Below are 20451 nucleotides of genomic sequence, written 5' to 3' on the forward strand. Positions count from 1 at the left end.
AATTAAATGTTTAAACAAGCAGTTAGTTTTTGTTGTGCGTTAGGGGAAACTAGAGAAGTTTCATTCAAAAACAAGAACCATTTGAGGAGAAAATGGACATACATCGGTACTTTGGACAGAGAATCCCACGAAAAATAAAACTGGCTGTGTTTGAATTAGTTCTGCTTTTGGCACTGAATATTTAAACTAACAATCATGATAACTAACTAACTAATTTCTGCTTCTGCTTCTTGGCAGAATAGTTAACTCTGGATAAGTTACTGTTTTTACTGTTAACACAAGCTTATCGTTGATGGTGAAGTTTGTTTGTCATAGACGTTTAGAGACATAAATTAAAAAGAAAAAAAATCAAAAACAAACTTAAATGTTGAGTGAAATACTGGTGTATGCATTCCTAAATGCCGAGGGTGTGATGCACTATGATCACAACTCTTCTTCTGAATCTAGTGGAAGATTATTTGAATCTGCACCAAATTGTACAAACTCAAGTTCTTAGCTCTCAACACCTTAAATATGTCTGATCTTTTACTTCAAGATCCACACTTTATTTCCTGAGGAACTCACGAAAATGTAACACTTAACACACTTAACATTGTTTTTCAATTAGCTTTAGAAGTTAAAGGTGCCTTGTGGAGTTTTCCTGTAAATAATAAACAAAAGTTGTTTACATTCAGCGTTTCCTACCAAAACCATGTGTATCCTTGAGGTTTAAACATGTTGGATGCGTTTCCCATGTTTTGCAAATCTGATTTTTTAAATATCTTAAATCCTACATTGTTTGCATCCATGTTTACTTGCCATTATACATCTTCTTCCTTGGCTTTGTTGATACATTACAGACACCAACTGCAGATCAGTGGTCCCCATTTGTAAAAGCTTTGCTCCAAAGCGCCACTAGTGGTCAAAAACTCCACTGTGCACCTTTAACGCAGTTCTGAAGGGAAAGTTTTTCAAATAAACACACAAAAGCTCTGTTTTAGATTGTGGCAGATTTAATACAGTCAGGCAAATCTGGAGGTATTTCAACACACATTCAAGAAAAAAAGAGGACAACTTTACAAAGTGCAGACTTGTGTAATTGGCATTATAAGTCTAATGGGTATAAATAAAATAGGATATTATAAAATATATGAGGTTTATCCAAAGCCTTGTCTATACAGTTTGGGTTGTTAGAAAATAGAACATGAACCTACAGCAAGACACGCCTTGCAAACAATTTCCCTCTGTTAATTCACTTTACTATATCCTTCTAATGCAGAAAAACAATTCTGTTTTCTTTCATTATTAAATATATTTATTTTTTGTTGCTACAATACAGTAGATCATGTGCCTGAACAGATACAATGTACAATTTTACAGACACAAACTTCATTTGCTCCACAAAAGTTAGTCAAAAAAGGCATCTTCACAGTTCACGTTAGTGTCAAAATATAGCACCCGACCGGTATGCAGCCCTCACGCCGACCGAGATCCTATCGCCTCTTTGTGGAGCGTCTACGCGCCCCGTGAGTCCAAAGTGTTTTTTTACAGGCAGTTTTGTTTTACAGTTTGTTCACTGCTGTTATTCAAGCACCTGAAGAGAGGAGGGGAGGAGGGGAAAATACAGTCGTGTCTGGGCCTTCACTCTTCTCTGTCCACTAAGAGTGAAACTACAGATTGTTTTCAGTATTGATAAATCAATTTTTGACCAAGCTTAAAAAAATAAAACAAACTTAAAAAAACAAATGGCCTTTAAAAGTTACCAGAAACTGTTTTCAAATAGAATATTTGATGTGACAAAAAAAAAGAAAGAAAATAAATTTATTGGATTTAATCGACTAATCCAATAATCTTTTCAGCACTACTGCCCACACAGAAACTGTGGTGTACTGTGGGTGATGATGTGGTGCCAAACTGAGGAATGACTGGCTCTACGTGAAACAAAGTGTGGAGTGTTGAAGAGGAGCATCATCACTGCTGAGGCTGCAGGTACTGGTTTGTGAATGCCTCCAACTGCTTCTCCAGGTCAGTGGCTTTATGTCTGCAGAGGAAACAAACACGTGAAATTTGGACCAACTTCATCCAAAGCACATGTCAAGTAAAGCTTCCTGTTCATAATTTAACCTGTTCCTAACTGTTAAAGTCACATTTCCAGAATTGATCTGTTTTATGCCCTACAGTTACCCTGCCTGATGAGACACCTAGTCAGGTTAAAGTTGGTTGGAGTTATGCTGGGAAGTATGTGATGTCACATTATTTACTAATAATAACAGTATAAGTTGTTTGGCCATATCAGGTACAAATAGACTTATTAATACACACAAGAAAAGTTGCTCAGTTAGTGATAGTATCTTATATAACAAGTGCAATACTGTACACAGGCACAATTATATATATGTACAGATGAATTTGGAAATTGCTTCGTCAATCTGTTGACTGACAGTCGTGCTGTGTAGCGAGCTTAAGTTGGAAAAAACACTAAGTTCTAAGGCAGGTCTGGTAAATCTGACCAAGAATGGATGTAGAATTTGATCATTTCCTGGTCTTGACATTTTTTGCCATTCCTGTAGCATCATTCTTATCATCTAGTATATTAATTTTCTCTAGACTACATCTTTCCAGATTCCCAGACAGTCATCTACTCCCTCCCCCCACTTCTCCACCCTTCAGTGTTGCCCCTAATAAGAGAAGGAGCTGGACAAACCGCAGGCTCTTGGAGCAGCTCTGGACGGTCTCCAGCTGATCTATCTTGGCTGTCAGTTGGCTGATTTCTGCCTCCAGCTCTTTCTGCGTCTGGTCCACCTGCTGACAGAGCCGAGCAAAGGTCGTAGCCATCTCCCTGGCAACACAGAGGGCACAGCGTCGCACTGCTTATTTATTTAGCCCTTCTACAGAGGGGGAAGGCTGGGTGGGGCACCCAGGAGGGTGGGGCAGGGCTCAGTGTGTGTGTTTGTGTGTAAATTAGGAACGTTATGGGGTGTCGGGTTTTGTCAGTAGCTTAAATAACACTGAGGGAAATTGAGGAAGGGTGCAGAGAAATTAGCATTCGATGTCAACATTAAACATTATGATTGTGCTGCATGTTAAAGGATTAATACAGACTGAAAGAAATGCCAGAAAATCATCTTATATTGAATAACAGTTATCATCTTACTTACTGTAATTGTCACATACTGTGTATCCAGTACACAACACTTTTGATGTCTAGTTTGTTCGAATATCAAATGGCATAAATGGTACTGATCAGGACTTACTGTTGGACCTGGTGGCTGCAGTTACTACTAGTGAAGCTGACGATGAGCTGCAGCTTCTCGGTTGCGTAGTCAACAAATTGCCGCTTCAGAGCTCGCTCCTTTGCTTTTGTGGTCCAGGTTAGTCGCTCATACAGGTACAACAAGCCGTACAGCGAGGCCGACAGGGCAATCAGCCTCCAGCCGACAGTTCTCCACACCTTAAAAAACAAAACAGATAGACAGAGGCCGGGTTAGCACGGACAAGTTAAAACACGGTTCAGTTCGGTTAACAAACAATTAAGGAAACATCATACCACTCCTCCGACGATGATAACACTCATTGAAGTGCGAGAGGTGAGGGAAGCCACATTGGTTGCCATAGCTACCATAAGGTCCTCCTGGGTCATGAGGGCTGTCTCGTGGTTGGGTTGAGATATGGTGGAGGGGGGTCCTGAGGAGGGTGTGTGGGCCAGGGGCAGTGCTGGTCGAGAGGCCTGAGAATTGACAAGGTGAGTTTATCAAAAAATCCGACTTCTTCACTGTATGTCTTGAATGAAATTGGCCACATCAATCACTGGTAAGAATAATTCTTGACATTAACTATCACATTATGAAGTAAGGTTGGTCCTAGAATTCCCCTAGGGGATAAATAAAGTACGTATTTATCTATCTAACCAACTCTATCCCACAGTCCGTACCTGGAAGTTCTGGTCCATCAGTCTGAGCGCTCTCTGTGCATTGTCAGATCCCAGGAAACGGTGGACCAACGATGTCCAGCCCAACGAAAACTGAAACTCAATGTTCTCCTGGAAGTCATTGCAGAGTGTGGCGCAGTTTAGGTCGTAACTCAAGTCAAACTTCCTGCTGGGTACCAGCATGTTGACTTGGCTCTTGACCGTAGAGGGAAGCAGAGGGAGCATGCTCTCTGGAGAGAGGAAACATGGAGAATGAGAATTACATAAGGAACAAACAGGAGTCATGGGAACATTCATTGCTTAGTTTGTATTTGTATTTTAAACATGCAGTGATGCACAAGGGGAAAAGATGAACAGTTTAAGGAACTATTCTTCAAAATTAGTACCTTTCACTTTTGGTACATTTTACAGATCTTTTTCTGGGCAGTAGGGGGCAGAAAGTAACAACACACGGTGACAAACAATATTACCACATTATCATTGTGGTCTATAAAGCAAAGAAGCCACATCTGATTTGAATATCCCTGCTTCTCTTAATCTGTCCATAAGGGATTACAAAAAAAAAAAAAAAAAAAATTCACACCACAGTTATGTAACAGCACCTGAAGCCTTTTCATCACGGGGCACATTAACACCTTTTCAACATCACTGCCACTGAGCACAGCTTGCATGCGTGCCCGACACAGTGACGCATTTATAGCATAATGGGGCCTGGGATGATGGCATCCAGTGAGGAGGGTAAATATAGCAGTGAGCTGGGTGTTACAGATCATAGCCTGAGTGTCCAAAAGGTTTTGACTAAGTTTAGTACCAGAGCGATTGAGTGAAAAAAAAACAAAACAATGGTGGACTGGAAAATCTGAGCTGAGGTCATTTTGTATGAAAATATGATCCATGTTATGCAAGGAAAGGTTTTGAGGAAACTAACATTTCTGATTACAAGCAATTAATCGTATCATTCAGGCTTTTGTATTCTCCAATACATTTCTGATCTGGTATTTGAGTTATAACCAGGAGAAAGCTACTATCCGTCAGTGATGGTGTCCATTAAATTCACTTTGATCATGAGGAAGTGAATGACCGAGTGCAAACAAGAAACTGATTTTTCCAACACCACTGCAGAGCGCTGCCCCTCGACCAGCTCATTCACCAATAGCTGTGGGATAATTTTATACTACAACTTTTTATTTTATCATAATCATTGATATAATTATCATTATTTTTGTCCACGGGCCCCAACCAAATTTTTGTGTCAGCTTCAGCCCAACTGTCGGTTCAGCAACGATATTCACTGCTGAAGACATACAGAATGGCTGAGACTAAAGGCTACAGGCCAAGATACAAGCATGAGTTTGAAAAAAGAGAAAACTAAAACACTGACAATATGAAGTAAAATAAATAAAAGTTACTGGCCTACTGATTTTGTACATATTGCAGTTAGATTACCTATCATGTAACTCTGCGAGGACTGGACAGAAGCGTTCACGGCGTCAGAGCAGCGGAAGGCCAGGTTCTTGCCCATTCCCTCCTCCACGTGAGATAGCAGCTCCTACCAACACCATCAACAGCAGTTGGAGGTCACATGGAAATCAGTCAATGAAAAAAAAAAAAAAACAGACCAGTTGTCACACTGTCTTCTGGTTTAAGACCACTGAACTGGCACAGTTGCGTAGTAATCCAGTGCACCATTGCCCAAGAAAGGTGTGATCATGAAGAATGAATCTGTGCCTCTACTCACAGACTTGTAGATCTTGAGGACATGAGGTGAGGGGTGGAAGTCAGCTTGGAACTCATCGACGATTACGTGGAGACGGCAGATCTCCTCCCCCATTGCGTTGGACACCTGGATAAATCATAGCCAGAGTTATCAGTTCCCTACAGTGCTTCAGTACAGTATCGCCAGCAGCACTAAAGGGCTCAAGCCGTCAAGGTAGAAGGACCATGTATTGGTCATTTCTGATGGAAAATCTACTAGCAAGACCACTTTGAAATCCGTACAGCTTGTGAGTATGTAGCTGTGACTGTTTCTGGTTTCTGAAATCAGTTTTTCACTCTGCTGGGTTTCCTGCAGTGTATTATAGATGAAGGAGCAACACCTGGCCTGAAATAAAGAGTTGCTACAAGTTGGGAAAAGTAGAGCAAAAGAGCTCAATCAGTCATAATCTGGTGGAGATGTGTGATAAAAAGAAAAGTACTATTGATCATCCTAATCAATAACATCTGTAAAACTGATCAGAGTTTAAGAGGAGCACAAAGCCACAGCTCTGCCTCGCTGTCGACAGCTGAAACCCACCACGTCTCATATAGAATACAGGGGCTGGCTACGTACATCTAGATACACAAGCTGAAACACAGTAGTGATAATTTGTGCATGTAAGTGGGACTCTGAAACAGGGCTCGTCGTATACATCACCTTGGACTCCACGTCTTGACTTATGGCTTTGATCTTTTTCTTGATATCTTCAATCAGCAAGTTGAGCTGATTCTTGACAAACTCCAGCCGGTCCATCTGATACTCTCTGTCCTCCAGAGCTGCCACTCTGAAGCCCCACCCCACCAACAGGACATAATGTCACAAATGCAAACCAGCAGCTGAACGATTCATCAAGGAACAGGATTAGGTAACGATATACATGCAAAACAGTGGAAAAGAACAATTTGTGTGAATCCACTGACAGTCACAGAATCTGGTATGTTAATTTTATTTTATAGCATCTTAACTTATCACCATACGTCCAACTTATGGCAGTGGCCAAAATCTTGTTAAACCAACATATTTATTTTCTCAGCAGCTTCATAATTTACCTCAATAAGCACTTCAAGGCATTGACAAAAGAAGACAGTATCAATTTGACATTATCAGTTAAAATCAGATTTAGTAGTAAGACACTCCAAGAAACTCAACTACAAAAGTAAGAGAGACATAAATATGCAGAGCAACATACTCACCTCTTCTCCGCTGCCTCGATGTTGATGGCGTCCATGATGCTCTTGACTTTTTCTGTGATCTGCTTGGCCCTGATAGTGTGCTGCTCAAACTTTGTTTTCACTGCTGACTGCGAGATACACTCCTACGAGGCCATAACACACAAGTTACTGTGACAGTTATTGGGGCTGCTGCTTGGATACGGTGCATGAATCTGCACACTACCAGGGACAAACGGAGGACAAGATAGACACCTGCTACTTTTAACTTAGGAGAAGAAAAGAAATGGAAACTCAGGTGTGAAAATGACAGCAGCAGTGTGCGCATCTTGTGTCCCGCAGCCCACATTTTATAAAGTCACAGTAATGTGTCGGTAGACCCACAGCAAAATCATAAAAACATATGAAATGAGTACAACCAAGAATGCAAGGGAAGAAAATAAAACAATCTGTAACATAGGAATATCATATTGCTTTGTGATAAATTGTATTACCCATGCTAAAGACATCTTGAAGGTTGTTCTTTTATAAATGCCTCAATCAGTCAGTTCTGTGCTAATTAACTGGATTCAGGAATAAAAATCCACAGCTCTCATAAACTGCCCTTTGTAGGGTTAAAAATCTCAAATAAACTAACAACTCCTATGTTATCATTTCCTTCTCAAGCATTTCTCAACTCCTAATGATCCTCATTATGTTGCTATTCTACTCTTTAATCCACTGCAGGTCATTCAAGACAGATTATGTCTATCTGTCACCACTGTTATTGATCGTTTAGGTGTTACCAAAGTTTGTTGTTTGGACAAATAGTTTCAGTTTCTTCTATTTAAAAGCAAAACATCTGAGCAGGAAACACAGAAACACAAAAATAAAGCTCAACAATCAATATTGTTCAGACATAACAAAATCAAAGTGGAACAAAAAAACAAAAGGATGTCCTCGCCCAAGTGAATCTAGACTTCAGCAATGAAGACGCAGGTTGATGGAAAAGGCACAGTGATTGGTCTAGATGGCTTTGAGGGTGTCAGCTTAAAATTGCGTGCTTGGTGGCAAAACCTAACCAGTAAGTATGAAATCCAGTAGTTGACTGGTCAGGTTAGGTCAGGCCACTGTTTGAAGAGTGACTTTGGTTGCTGCTTGTCTTATTCAGCTTCTGTACACTCATCTTACACAGGCGCTTTGACAAACATGCTTACACACCAGCACTCTCACCAGGCAACTGAGTTTGTCAAATACCTGAGGAGATTGTGTAACTGAAAAAATAAAGTAAGCTTCAGTCTCACAGCCTGATAAAGCAGCCACTATTTGTATCTCTTGGTCATAATGAATGAATAAAAAACCTAATTTCTCATAATAGTGATTTCCCCTACTCTCTCCGGAAGTAACTCAGTCTGACCAGCAGCAAACCAGACATTGCCAAAGAGATTTGCTTAGCTCTTGATGATACACTAACCGCAGTGTTTATCAGCTGGACCTAGTCATCCGTGTAACCTGCTGTTTTTGACTTGATCCAACTTTACACTGATTACACCTCAGGCTGTACCTGTTGAGATGTTGTTCTGGTAGCAAATATACAGTATTAGTGTGGAATCAAACGTATAGCTAAAATGATTGCTTAATGTTCTTCTAAATCTGTCTCTCAGGATTGAGACCGGACATAGATTTCACTCCGAGAAGTGGGAATAAATTTATCGGAAGACATGGAGAGCACACTCATACACACGCATGCATGCACACGCACACAGACACACACCTCAAACCTCCTCTCAAAGCTCTGGAACTCCTTCAGTCTCTCCTGGAAGCCCTCAGCCAGAGCGCCACCTGTTGGATGAAATAACACAGTGGCTATAAAACGAAAAGTACTTTACATTGCTGCAAAGCAGTAACTGTATAGCCTTATGCTACATTATTCTTTTTTTAATATCACTTTTGGTTCATTTTTTTTATCATTGTAATCACTGTTTGTATTGTTGTTCATTTTTTGTAACATGAATACTGTTTGGGTTTTCTATCCATTAAAATAATAAGTTAAAAACAAACAAAAACCCCCCAAAAAACAATAATTACTACACTGTTTCTCCACCTTGTTCCCACACAGATCAAGCATCACCTTTCCGTTTCCTGTTTCCTCACCTGTTTCGGGCATGCCCTGTGCACGCTGCATGCGGGAGTTGAGGACCTCTTTGGCAGAGACAAAGAAAATGCGGTTGGGTGCCTGCTCACGCTCCACAACCTTCAACTCCTCTACCAGGAAGTTGACACAACGGTCCGTGTGCTGCTTCCTCACCTGGAGAGAGAGGTGACACATACAGTATTCTGTAACAGTAAAATGTTTCTCTTTCTGACATGAGACAGATACAGAGGGCCGACTCACATCCTCCATGTATTCTGGTTCATTTGCTGAGGCGTCCCAGCGGTTGTTGAGGATGAAGATGTTTGGCTTTGACAGACGTTCATTCACTTTGTGAAAAAAGTGCTTTTCCTAGAAGGTGGACGAGTGAAGGGTGAAGCATACAAGATGTCAGTCATGTTACTGTGAGTAGAAAAATCATCATTTAATACTTGAATACTGGAAATGAAAGGACTCCTCGTTTTCCAATTCAGCACCCACATTAGATTTATGAACTGTATATCCAGTGTCTGGTTTTATCCAGGAACACAGACATTCTTTTCAGCAAAATTGGTGTTGACAACATCGATTAAAAAATGTTCATGGTTTGCACACCTGACACATGACACATTTTTGCCACTTGACCATCTTACATTATTGACATAATGCCTAGGTTTATTTCCTTTGAAGAGCCCAGAGGAGAATATGTGTTTTGGTTCCCCTTAAGAGCTGCTGCCGGGTTAAGGAGCTCTGTGATTGACTGTGTGCCCAGTTTCACATTGCATGAATGCCTGAGCAGACAGAAACAAGAGTGGGGCCTGTGTGTGGCTGGATATAAACACAGGCAGCAGGATTCTCTGCTCTATAATCAGCTCAGCATAGAAAACATCCACACTGGTCCCTTTAGTATAAGTGACTGACATAACTGAAAACTTACTTTACTTGTAATTGTGGTGTGTTGTTGTTAGTCAGGACAATTTAAGTGGTCAAATTACTCTATTATCATCACCTTGACTAGACACCAAGAAACAGTTAAAGGAGTATTTGGTGATTATGAGCTATGGAAGCAGAAATTGCAACATCTCATCCAAACTATCCATACTCTTATTTGACAGCCATAAAATGGGAAATATACGTGAAATCATTCCGTCTTCCAAATATATATAAATCACAAACGCTTGAAAGGGGTTTAGACTGATTTTCTTATTCTCTAAAGCGAAAGATCATTAAGTTACCGGTAAGACAAAATAGTAGAGAAATACCACACAAACAAAACTACTCTGAGGCTTTAAACCCCTGTGCCCATTCTTTAGAAGACATTACCGTGTTCATGAGAGTGGATTCAGAGTTGGCCACCAGCACAAAGACATCAGCATCCAGACAAAACTTGTCAATCCAGCTGTCCAGTTGTGATGTGACATCTGTCCCTGGGCTAATGAGTGGATGGGTCAAAAGTTCAAATGCATCATCTTCAAACATCTTTAAAATGAGTGAAATAATATGCCCATCTGGACTGAATTTCTGTACAAATTACAGGCCTTTTTTAAACCAAACTTTTTTTTTAAAGACCTGGAAAGTGTAAGATTCATATTTCAGAACCTGTATAGAATTTCCAGACCCAATAAACATATCCTGTTACCTGTCTACGAGCACCAGGTCGTCTCGAAGCAGAGCACACTTGGTCTTTGGCCAGAAGACGCGTACAAGACAGCCGGCATCCAGACTCTCATCCATGTGAAGGGCGTGAGCCAGCTGGTTTACAGTCTACAGAGGGGTTGTAAACAGACTGACGTCACAGACGTTAATGTAATGACTTCTTGTTGACCTAAAGGCTTTTTGGAAATATTAATGTCATATTACTGTTGAAGTAATGAATTTTAAATTACATAAACATCTGTTAAAGCAATGACATTTTTTTCCCACAATAACCCTTTTTTTAAATCTCTAAATCAACTAGGGCGAAAGGCTGTTTATTTGATATTTTTCAATTAGGCAAAAAGTTTTGTCAACAACTTTTTCTTTTTTACATTTTTTATGATGTTTAAAAGGACAACTTCGATATTTTCAAGATGTATACAAGATTGTTTACTTGATTATTTCATGTTTAACACTAATAGGCATAGTTTGTAAAAAAAAAAATAAAAATAATATAACAGCCAGTGAGGTACTTAGTAAGTCAACATTAAGATGTGATCAGGTAACTTTTGTTTCAAAGATATTACACTACCAGTACTCCTACAGTATCCACTCAGATTAAGGTTTTATTGAAACTGTATTAACAACTATTCATTGCACAAGAAAACCCACATGAACTTCTGGCACTGTAGACACTGCCATGTGAAGCAATACACTGAAAATACAAGCGGACAATAGAAAATCCCAGGAAAAAAAACCTGATTAAACTGCTGATCCCATGTTAACTTAATTCAGTTCAGAGGTCTCAGTGAAGAGAGAGTGAAGTCTCCCACATCAGGCTTTCATTTCAGACACCTGACACCGTGGTAAACATCCTACATACCTGTCACAGTTCACAGATATCTGTCTGCAGGTTTAGGTAGCATTTGCTCAGTTCACACATGTCAACAATAATCTCTCTCTCTCAAAAAAAAGCGTACCAATTACTAAAACCTTTAATGCAACCGGTTGAGGAGTCAGAACTCTGACACGCACTTGGCTCCGTTATCTGGGTGAGGAATAAACCTAATCAGTTTGTATCCTCAGCCATGTGACCTATTTGAGTACAACAACAATAGTAAAAAGAAAAACTCTAAGCTGAATAACAATACCTCTGCCATTTTAACTGCAGTGTAAGTCAAAACTTAAGACATACACTGGATGTAAGGAAGCAAAACATAACCCCCAACATACAGTATCAGTGTAATTGGGTGACAACTGATTAAAGGCAGTTTAGGTGAATAGAAGGAAAAGCTCATAAAAAAAAAAAAAAAAGCACTAGTGCCAATTCAGCAAACCTTCCAAGCAAAATGAAAATATTTACTGACCTTGATGCTCTTCTCCTCATCTGAGCCCTCTGTCTTGAGGTAAGCCTTGTCATCATCTGTGCCTTCCACACTCAAGAAGCAGTTTGTGGTGTGGCCAATACCGCTGGGCAGCACGCGGTCCCTCAGCATGGCATTGATCACTGTGCTTTTACCATTACTGGTCCTAAGAAAAAAACAAAACAGTCAGTGAGTACACATGGAGACAACATATCAATATACATCCAACAACTTATGAACAAATGAACTCGCCTTAGGTAGTTAACAGTTAAAGAAATACAAGAACAGCTGCAGACTGAGTAAAGCGCCAGTAAAATATTCTCAATGCATTTTACTGCCTGCACTGCCTGTTCCAGTCATTGCGGTTTTAATCATGCGTATGAAATCTCTTGGCTTTTCTCACACACGCCCTGCTATTGCAAAAATAAAAGTGAAAGCAAAACAGCCACATGAACATTTAGAGGGACTAGATGAACTAACATACATGAAATGTCTATAAAGGCAGCTCTTATCAAAAAGACAGTTTGAGAATCACATCAGAGAAGCATTAAAAATTATATTCTTTACACAAAAAACAAGTGTATAAATGTCTTTACCTGCCAAAAAAGGCAACTTTCATGTGTCTGCGAGCGAGCACCTCCTTAATGATGGCAAGTTTGCCAGCATATGCCTGAATCTCCAACTTTTGATCCCGACTCGCAATGTTCTCCAAAGCTTTATTCCCACAGGTTTCTGTTGACCCAACAGTCAAACCACATCAGAGAAACACAACACCTCATTTACCATTCACTCAGACTGTCAGAGCTGTCTGACAGATGACAAACACCTCTATTTTTTTTTTTTTTTTTTTAAACATAAAAGGATATTTCTGCTGCCAGTGTTACAATCCTGTTAACATAATGATTTTCCAGTAAATTAAACATTACCCACTGGTGCTCACTGAAAAATGGTAAACAGAAGACCAAAGCTTCTCACCTTCTACAAACTCTGAAGTCTCTTTCACATAATTCAGTAGTTGTTCAAACACATCGCTAATCTTCTTCTTGGCTACAACAAAGTGCTTCAGAGGGGAAAACTCCCCCCGAGCTGAATCTGTCCGTCTGAGTGGAGGGGCTGCAGCCATGGTGCTCAATCTGAAGACAGAGAGGGTCAAAAAGGGCAAAGACAGTTATGTCAGTGGACATGAACAATACACTTAGCATTGTAGTCATAATATGTAATATTGTTTAGATCAATCTGGGTGGTTTAGGTTTATCATAAAACTGCAGTTGCACAACTTTTTAGGCAACTTTTAAATTGCAGGTAAGCTGAGTGACGAGCTCGATACAGCTAGCTGCTGATAACTTAATAACTTAATAGCTAAGTTATCAAACGGTTGTGAATACATCACATAAATTAGCGAAAAGATACGAGAATAACGTCCAATATCTAACTGGCATACGTAACAAAATATACAAATGTTTTTATTTTCTAAGCTATTTATGGCTAATATGCGAAATTCTTAAATTAATCGAGCGGACGCGTGGCGCTGCCGAGCAAGCTAACAGATTAAGCTAACTAATGTTACAAGCGGCTTCGCGGTAGCAAGCTAGCATTAGCAGCATTTGTAACTAGCGGTATAATTTCCTTACCACAGTCCTAAGACAGCCAGTGTCCTCTTCTCATAACACAAACAATACCGATCCGCTGCGGCAAAGCAAGGATTCCCTGTCCCCGCTGATAGATTACTTGCTGTCAGCTTGGCTAACCTTCTGTTTGTATCCTTTAGTGCCACCGCTGTCAGGCAAGTTACTAGTTAAGAAGTACGTTTCCGGAACAAATTTCAAAAGAAAACCCGTTTGACATCGTGCAATTGAATGGGTTTGGATAGCTCCTGCTGACTTGCATATGTTTTAAATACCTGTGGTCGTTATCTTTATGACTCAACTGATTCACCCCTGCTTGTGGTTTTGATTTAACAGTATTTATAGGCCTATTATCATTATTTTTAGGTTGATATTTTATAGCAACTGTTGTTTCATTTGACTGTTTCAAAGTATATTTTTATCACAGTGATCTTTATTTAACAATTCGGGAAGAAAAGGGAATATCAAAAACATAATTACTCAAAATGATGCAGCAGGAAGCATAAAGATTTTCTTCAAACAGAAAAAGCAGGGATGAAGCTTTTTTTAAATTCACGCCTAGTTGATGTCATAAGTGAAATCAGATATTTTTCTAGTCCTCAGTTACCACACTACTGCTAGCATGTAATACATTTGCCAATTTAACTGGCATACAATGATTTTATATACAGTTCTGCTGCATCCACTTGTTTTTGATTTTATTTTGAAAACACACTTCCTGCTCTGTTCATGCTAACTGTAGTTACTAACACAGTGACAGTATTTCATTATGACAGGGGGGCGGAGAGAAGTGACAGAAAGGTTAGCGAGCAGCAGCCAATCAATGAGCAAAGAATGCATCCAACCCCTGGCATTTCCTTTATTGTACCTGTCCAGTACAATAAAAACCAAGGGTATAATTTATTACGCACAAGACAGGTTTGCTACATGAAAAGCATGAAAAACAATTTCAGAAATGAAATGTGCTACATCTACATTTAGTCCTCTGCCAGATGTCACAGCTTGCAAATGTTTTTTGTTGACATCTAAGAGTCTTTCTATTCTTAATCTAATTATCACCAGGTCTTCCTGCCGGCCACTCAGTTCAGATTTTAGACTGTCTTGAACACCCACAGATTTTTCAGAGATGTTCAGGTAAGCGGACTGTTAGGGCTTTTCCAAAAGCTTCAGCTTGTGTTTCTTGAAGTAGCTAATGGGGATTTCTGAGGAACTCTCAGCATGAGGTCTGTTTTTTCAGACCAGTATCAACACCATATATTATATAACTGGTGCATTGGTTCAACCATACCACTGTCCGCCTAACCTATCATTATCTATACCTGTTAATCCTGTGCAGGGTCGAAAAGGGACTGGAGCCTATCCGGGTGTGAGGTGTTGTACATCCTGGACCATCAGTATTGTCTTTTACCAAACTAGATTAGAGAAATTTATTTTTATTTACTGTGGGAACCTCATAGAAAAACAAGTTAAAAAAAACCATAGACACATTGTAAGTTGCAATAGGGAGTATATGAACATGCACATGAGCCGCTGCACTAAGGTTACCTCTCTATACACAGAGATCAGACAGCATGTAAATGAAACAAGTCACATATGTGTTGCCTTTGCAAGCCCACAATGACTGCTATTCAGAAGAGCAGCCTGTGAATGGGACAATGCCAGAGAGGAAACGCCTCTCTGTGTGTATATGTGTGTGTGACCATAGCAACTGTGGCAAATCGACATCAGTCAGAGCAGCGGACACTAAAACACCTCCACTAGGACCTCCAGCCTCTGTTTGGCTTTGGGATATTTGAAAACCACTTGTCACCTCAGAAACTTGGAATCGATCTTGTTCTCTTTCTCTTTTCTTGCTGGATTTTTTTTTATGATTATGTGCGGATTTATGATGGAGAATTAAAATGGTGAGGAAGAAAAAGCTGCTGGTGTTTGAGTAAGTATTACTCCTGTATGCAATATGCTCTGTTGTTGGCTGTTGGGGCCCCTGACATGAATTCAGCTCTTAGCCTTAATAAAATCACTATAATGATGCTACAACATTACAACAAAAACCTTTAAAGGTATCTATGATTCTTTGTTTTTATATTCCATATGATATTTCTATATTATCATACAGAATTTGATATACATCTATATATAATAACAGTATGTTTTTAGTTTTTAATATGGCAAAATTACTGCACAGTTCCCATATAATTACACTAAAATGTATGTTTTCATGTTAGTGACACCCCACCAATGCCAATGGAGTTTTGGTTCAGTTAAATAATAGGTGTCTTTCTTTTTTCAGCAGCATGGCTTCAGCATCTTACATTAATGATGAGATGGATATACTAACTGCTCTCCTGGGCAGATATAGATTTCATCCCATCCACATGTAATTTTGATCCAAACCAAACCGTTGTCTCTGTTGAGCTGACTGAAAACCTAGAAATTTTAATCATTTTAACAATTATGTTGAAAGATTTATGGAAATTCATCAAACAAAATCACTAATGAAAACCGTGGGAATGATTTATGAAAATATAAATTTACGGGTTTTTTTGAGTGACTTTTTTTTTCTATGTGAGATAACCTGGGCTCAAACTATTTTTCTGTCAGCTTCCCCATTGTGTTGGTGCTATTGTGCCAGCATAGGTGACACAACAGCTTATGTGTGTATTGTCTGTGTGTGAGCTAGTGTGTATTGTCTGTGTGAGTATGTATGGGTGACCTTTACATTGTGTAAAATCCTATTTAGCATTCTCTTTCTCTGGGAATTTAGTTATTTGCCTTTTGAGTCTGGCCTTACTGCAAACTAAGTATGACATTCTTTTATTTTTTATTTCTCAGTTGTCAGATTCACATTCACTGGTTACCAATTTTGTTTCAGCAGATGACATGAGAACATCCTCTCTCTGTTTCGTCTGTTTTTAGAATTTGTGGAAGCATGATGTGGGATGGATAAACAACTACGAAACTCTACTGTAAGTTGACTGAAAGGCGGTTAGTATACGAATTCTACTTTGACAATGTGGGTTTTTATGATGGGTGAATGTGGATTTGTAAAGATGTTGTATGAGTGACCTTATTGAGCTCCAAAGAAGACACATGTCTATTTACAGCTCTAGTCTCCATGATTTGTAGCATTTATATATAATTTAGACATGTGATGCGGCAGGTATGGGGTTTACGAGGGCTTGGAAGAAAAACTGGATTTAAATCTCTTAATTTATTATTTATCAGATGTTTCTTATATAGTATGCAATCGTTTTGATATTGAAAGAATGGTTAGAAATTTTTCAAATTTACAATTACTCCATATTTTATAACCAAATGGTTTTTTTTTCTAACAGACACATACAGACCACTTTGAGCTCTCTGTGTCTTTCATGAAAACAATTAATGCGTAAAACTAAATACACGCCTGTGTCTCTGTCGCTCCCTGCATAGATGGCCTCTAATGACCCTGACCTTCCTGACCCCTCTGGTGACCCCCAGCCTGGCGACCTCATTGAGATCTTCAGACCAGCCTATCAGCACTGGGCTCTGTACCTTGGAGACGGCTACATCATCAACTTAACTCCTGTTGGTCAGTAGGAGCCTTCAGTCCAGACTGAATTTTAAAAAAAGAAAAAAAGCTTTTAACTTTAACTGACGTGAAACTTGCCACCTTTACCCAGCCATCCGGATAAATATGATTAGCCACCCAGGGGCACTAAAGTTCTTTGTTTTAATTCAAATGTGATACTTTACTTAAAATATAGATGATTAGAGTGTCATTGCATTCCCCCTTTAAACACAGTTATAGTTAGATGGCTGCTCCCAGTTATCCCTGTTTGCAGGTCAGTCAGATCAAACATTTGGCCTCTCCCAGCTTTTGCTATGTTTTGACTGGGAGGAAAGTAAACCTAACGTCCTCTAAAAATCACTTCAATTCAGCGTAAAAGTGCCTTTTTTTTTTTTTGCAAAGGTGTTGTGTGTAGTGGACTTCACTTCCAACTGGTTTTGGATTAGTTTCCCCTGTTTCATTGGTAAAAACTTCAGCATCTTTCATTTAGACTTTAAAGGCCATAACGGCTGTATTTCTGTTCCCTCACTGAGGAATGTTGAAGTCATGATACAGCTAGTTTCTATCTGTATCTGCAATGGGAAATGATAAACATACTCTTGTCCTTTTTGCCATTTAAATAGTAGAAACAGTAAGACTTATCTCTTTGGCCACAATCCACAATATCTGGCTTACTTTACTTTTTTCAAGATCTTAACATATTCACTTTCAGTTCTAGATGAAACCTCTCCTTTTACACTCTTTAGAAAAAAGAACTGGTAGATGTTATCCCACTAAAGCTCTTCTCCTCCTCTGCAGATGAGAGCCAGGCAGCCGCCATGTCCAGCGTGAAGTCCGTCTTCAGCAGGAAGGCAGTGGTGCGCATGCAGCTGCTTAAGGAGGTGGTGGGAAGCGACTCGTACCGTGTCAACAACAAGTATGACCACAACCACACACCCCTGCCCGTCTGTGAAATCATCCAGCGAGCGCAAGTCCTCATTGGCCAGGAGGTGTCTTACGACCTGCTGGGGAGCAACTGCGAGCACTTTGTTACCCTTCTGCGCTATGGGGAGGGGGTGTCCGAGCAGGTCTCTCACTGTTTGTTGTGTCTCTGTCTCATGTGTCATCAGGACAACATACTTTTCATGAACCCTTAATGTCACCGCTGTCACCGTTTTATTTGTGAAATACATTTTTACAACAAAACAGGACATTTAAAACTGAAGTGATTTCAAAGTTAACTTTACCATAAAGTAAATTTTACATTTTTTGTTGTCTGTCATTGACTGGTTGCTCTGTTTGCCAGAGCACTGGTCAATATTTTACTGTGAAAATTAACCTGTTTTATCACAAGTCAAGTAACAAAGCGGGATGCAATAGAGAGGAGTGCATCAACCCCCTAAACTGAAAACATGAATATTGTTCCTGTTTCCCAAACAACATTTGGTTCTGGTGACAGATATGGTCACTTTCTTGTCCACAGTAAGTGATGTATTATTTATTTAAAGGGATACTTCACTCAAAAACACAACGTAGTGTAGTATTTCCTCTTAACTGGACAGGGATCTATCCATTGAGTCAGATAATACAATCACTGGGCCTGTATACATCCTTAAATAAGTTTGGCCGGTTTGATTTATGCAGAAGTTTGGAGTGGTTCAAGTTATGGGATGTCTGGGAAGACATTAAAAGGATACTCCACCCAAAATCTATATTCTGAGTGCCAAACAATCAAGCCCGTAGCTTTGAAATGGGTCAATGTGGCCAAAGTTTTTGTACTTTCCATCTTCACAGAGCATGGCAGCTGTGGTCAGGTTCAATTAATTAAGGTTACAGCAGTTTCCAATAGTGACCAGTTTTATGGTGAAAAAAAACTATTGAAATATCTCTAAAATCTTTGCTGCCCATTCTCGTGTTCAGTGCGTTCCAGACACATGTAACATACTGAATGTAAGCCCACTCTTTGTTCTGTAATAGATGCATGTGTTGGTTTGTTGGAGTGTCTTTCACCTCTCATAAGCAATAGACGTATTTTTGATATGTACATCTGTTTATAATCCCGTTATTGCGTATTGCTTTGTTCTGATCTGTGCTCCTTTATAGTAATCCTAAATGAGTCCACCTCCTCTGCCTCTGTTTGTCTCCTCAGGCTACACGGGCCATTGGGGCCATCAGTTTGGTGACGGCAGCAGCCAGTGCCTTCTCTGTCCTGGGACTGATCAACACACGATCCAGAAACAGGCCTTTCTGACAGCTGTGTTCTTCACTGACTCACTGTCTCCCGACATTCATGCGGCTGTAATGAAAATGAATGAAATAAAGCATTGATAAAAATGTAAACCAGTGTGTTTCTCCAATTTGCCTCACATAGTTTACAACAGATGGTTTCTGTTGTGTTTATTGTTCCAACTGTAGTGGAGTCCATGATACAATAATATCACATACTAAACAAACCAAAACTAATATTCATAATTATGAAACTTGGTCCCATTCAGTGTGACATTTTTGATGCATTAAATAGTCACTTCACCCAAATGACAAAAAGAAATATTTTCACAAAGTTTTGAGGCATATTATCAGTCAGACAGTTTTTTTTTTTGTTTTTCTTTGTCTGGGCTTTATAGATGGATATCGTTCTGAGATTTATGCTGCCACCCCAATACAATGGATCTGTATGAATTTTATTCATCAGTTTTCATTGTGAGTGTTTTTCCTGTAGAAAGTGTGAGGTCTGTGGTTAAATCAGCACTGTTTCTGAAGAGAAGATGGTCATTTTTTTAATGTGATGAGTACTGCAAACCAAACTCCATTTACTTGGCCCCCACTCTATTGGAGTGGAGGTAAAAATCTCACAGATACATACCACTGCTCCTTTACTACATTTTTACTATACAAGTTTATTTACTGTTGTGTAGTTTCAACTAGGGCTGCAACTAATGATTATATTCATTGTTGAGTAATCTGCCAGTTAATAAATTAATCATTTACTCTATAAATATTAAAAAAAAACAGTGACAAAATTTCTCAGAGCCCTTTCGTTTGTTTTTTCCCTCTAAAACCTAAAGATATTCAATTAACTATCACATATGACAAACAGAAAAAGGAAAAAGAAAATTGTAACATATGAGGAGTTGACACCAGAAAATGTTTTGGAATTAATTTTTGCTTGAAAAATGACTATAACTCTATGAAGGAAATTATTATGATTAATTTGTTTTTGGTCCACTAATTGTTGCAGCTCTAGTTTGAATTACAGCAATGAAGCATATTTTATGAATTCAGGTTTGGTTTGTATAAGTAGAAAGTCTGTACTTCAGCACAGTATTTAATTAAATGTGTGAGCGACTTCTTACCAC

At 39.3% G+C, this 20451-nt stretch overlaps 2 protein-coding genes across 5 annotated transcripts; one reads left to right on the top strand and one right to left on the bottom strand.

Moving 5' to 3' along the window:
* Window positions 1-974: 974 nt before the first annotated feature.
* On the bottom strand, window positions 975-13727 carry mfn1b (mitofusin 1b). Of its 2 annotated transcripts, XM_056379306.1 has the most exons (18): window positions 13573-13727; window positions 12917-13074; window positions 12538-12673; window positions 11945-12107; window positions 10582-10706; window positions 10266-10374; window positions 9207-9314; window positions 8966-9119; window positions 8586-8653; window positions 6857-6978; window positions 6321-6447; window positions 5646-5750; window positions 5354-5456; window positions 3911-4137; window positions 3527-3706; window positions 3234-3430; window positions 2684-2818; window positions 975-2020 (listed from the first exon to the last, which is right to left on the bottom strand). In XM_056379306.1, exons 2-18 carry the CDS (start codon window positions 13062-13064, stop codon window positions 1951-1953), a joined length of 2277 nt encoding a protein of 758 aa, XP_056235281.1. In that variant the 5' UTR covers window positions 13065-13074; window positions 13573-13727; the 3' UTR covers window positions 975-1950. The 2 variants fall into 2 exon arrangements, with proteins under 2 accessions (XP_056235281.1, XP_056235280.1); XM_056379305.1 differs by having other exon boundaries at window positions 8966-9314.
* Window positions 9283-19429, top strand: plaat1 (phospholipase A and acyltransferase 1). Of its 3 annotated transcripts, none has more exons than XM_056379310.1 (5): window positions 9283-9367; window positions 16483-16532; window positions 16999-17137; window positions 17915-18183; window positions 19245-19429. In XM_056379310.1, the coding sequence occupies exons 2-5, from the start codon at window positions 16506-16508 to the stop codon at window positions 19344-19346; spliced, it is 537 nt and encodes a 178-aa protein (XP_056235285.1). In that variant the 5' UTR covers window positions 9283-9367; window positions 16483-16505; the 3' UTR covers window positions 19347-19429. The 3 variants fall into 3 exon arrangements, with proteins under 3 accessions (XP_056235285.1, XP_056235286.1, XP_056235284.1); XM_056379311.1 differs by lacking the exon at window positions 9283-9367 and adding an exon at window positions 14654-14700; XM_056379309.1 differs by lacking the exon at window positions 9283-9367 and adding an exon at window positions 15252-15499.
* Window positions 19430-20451: the final 1022 nt, after the last annotated feature.

Source organism: Seriola aureovittata, chromosome 6 (assembly GCF_021018895.1).
Source record: "Seriola aureovittata isolate HTS-2021-v1 ecotype China chromosome 6, ASM2101889v1, whole genome shotgun sequence".
Classification (NCBI taxonomy): domain Eukaryota; kingdom Metazoa; phylum Chordata; class Actinopteri; order Carangiformes; family Carangidae; genus Seriola; species Seriola aureovittata.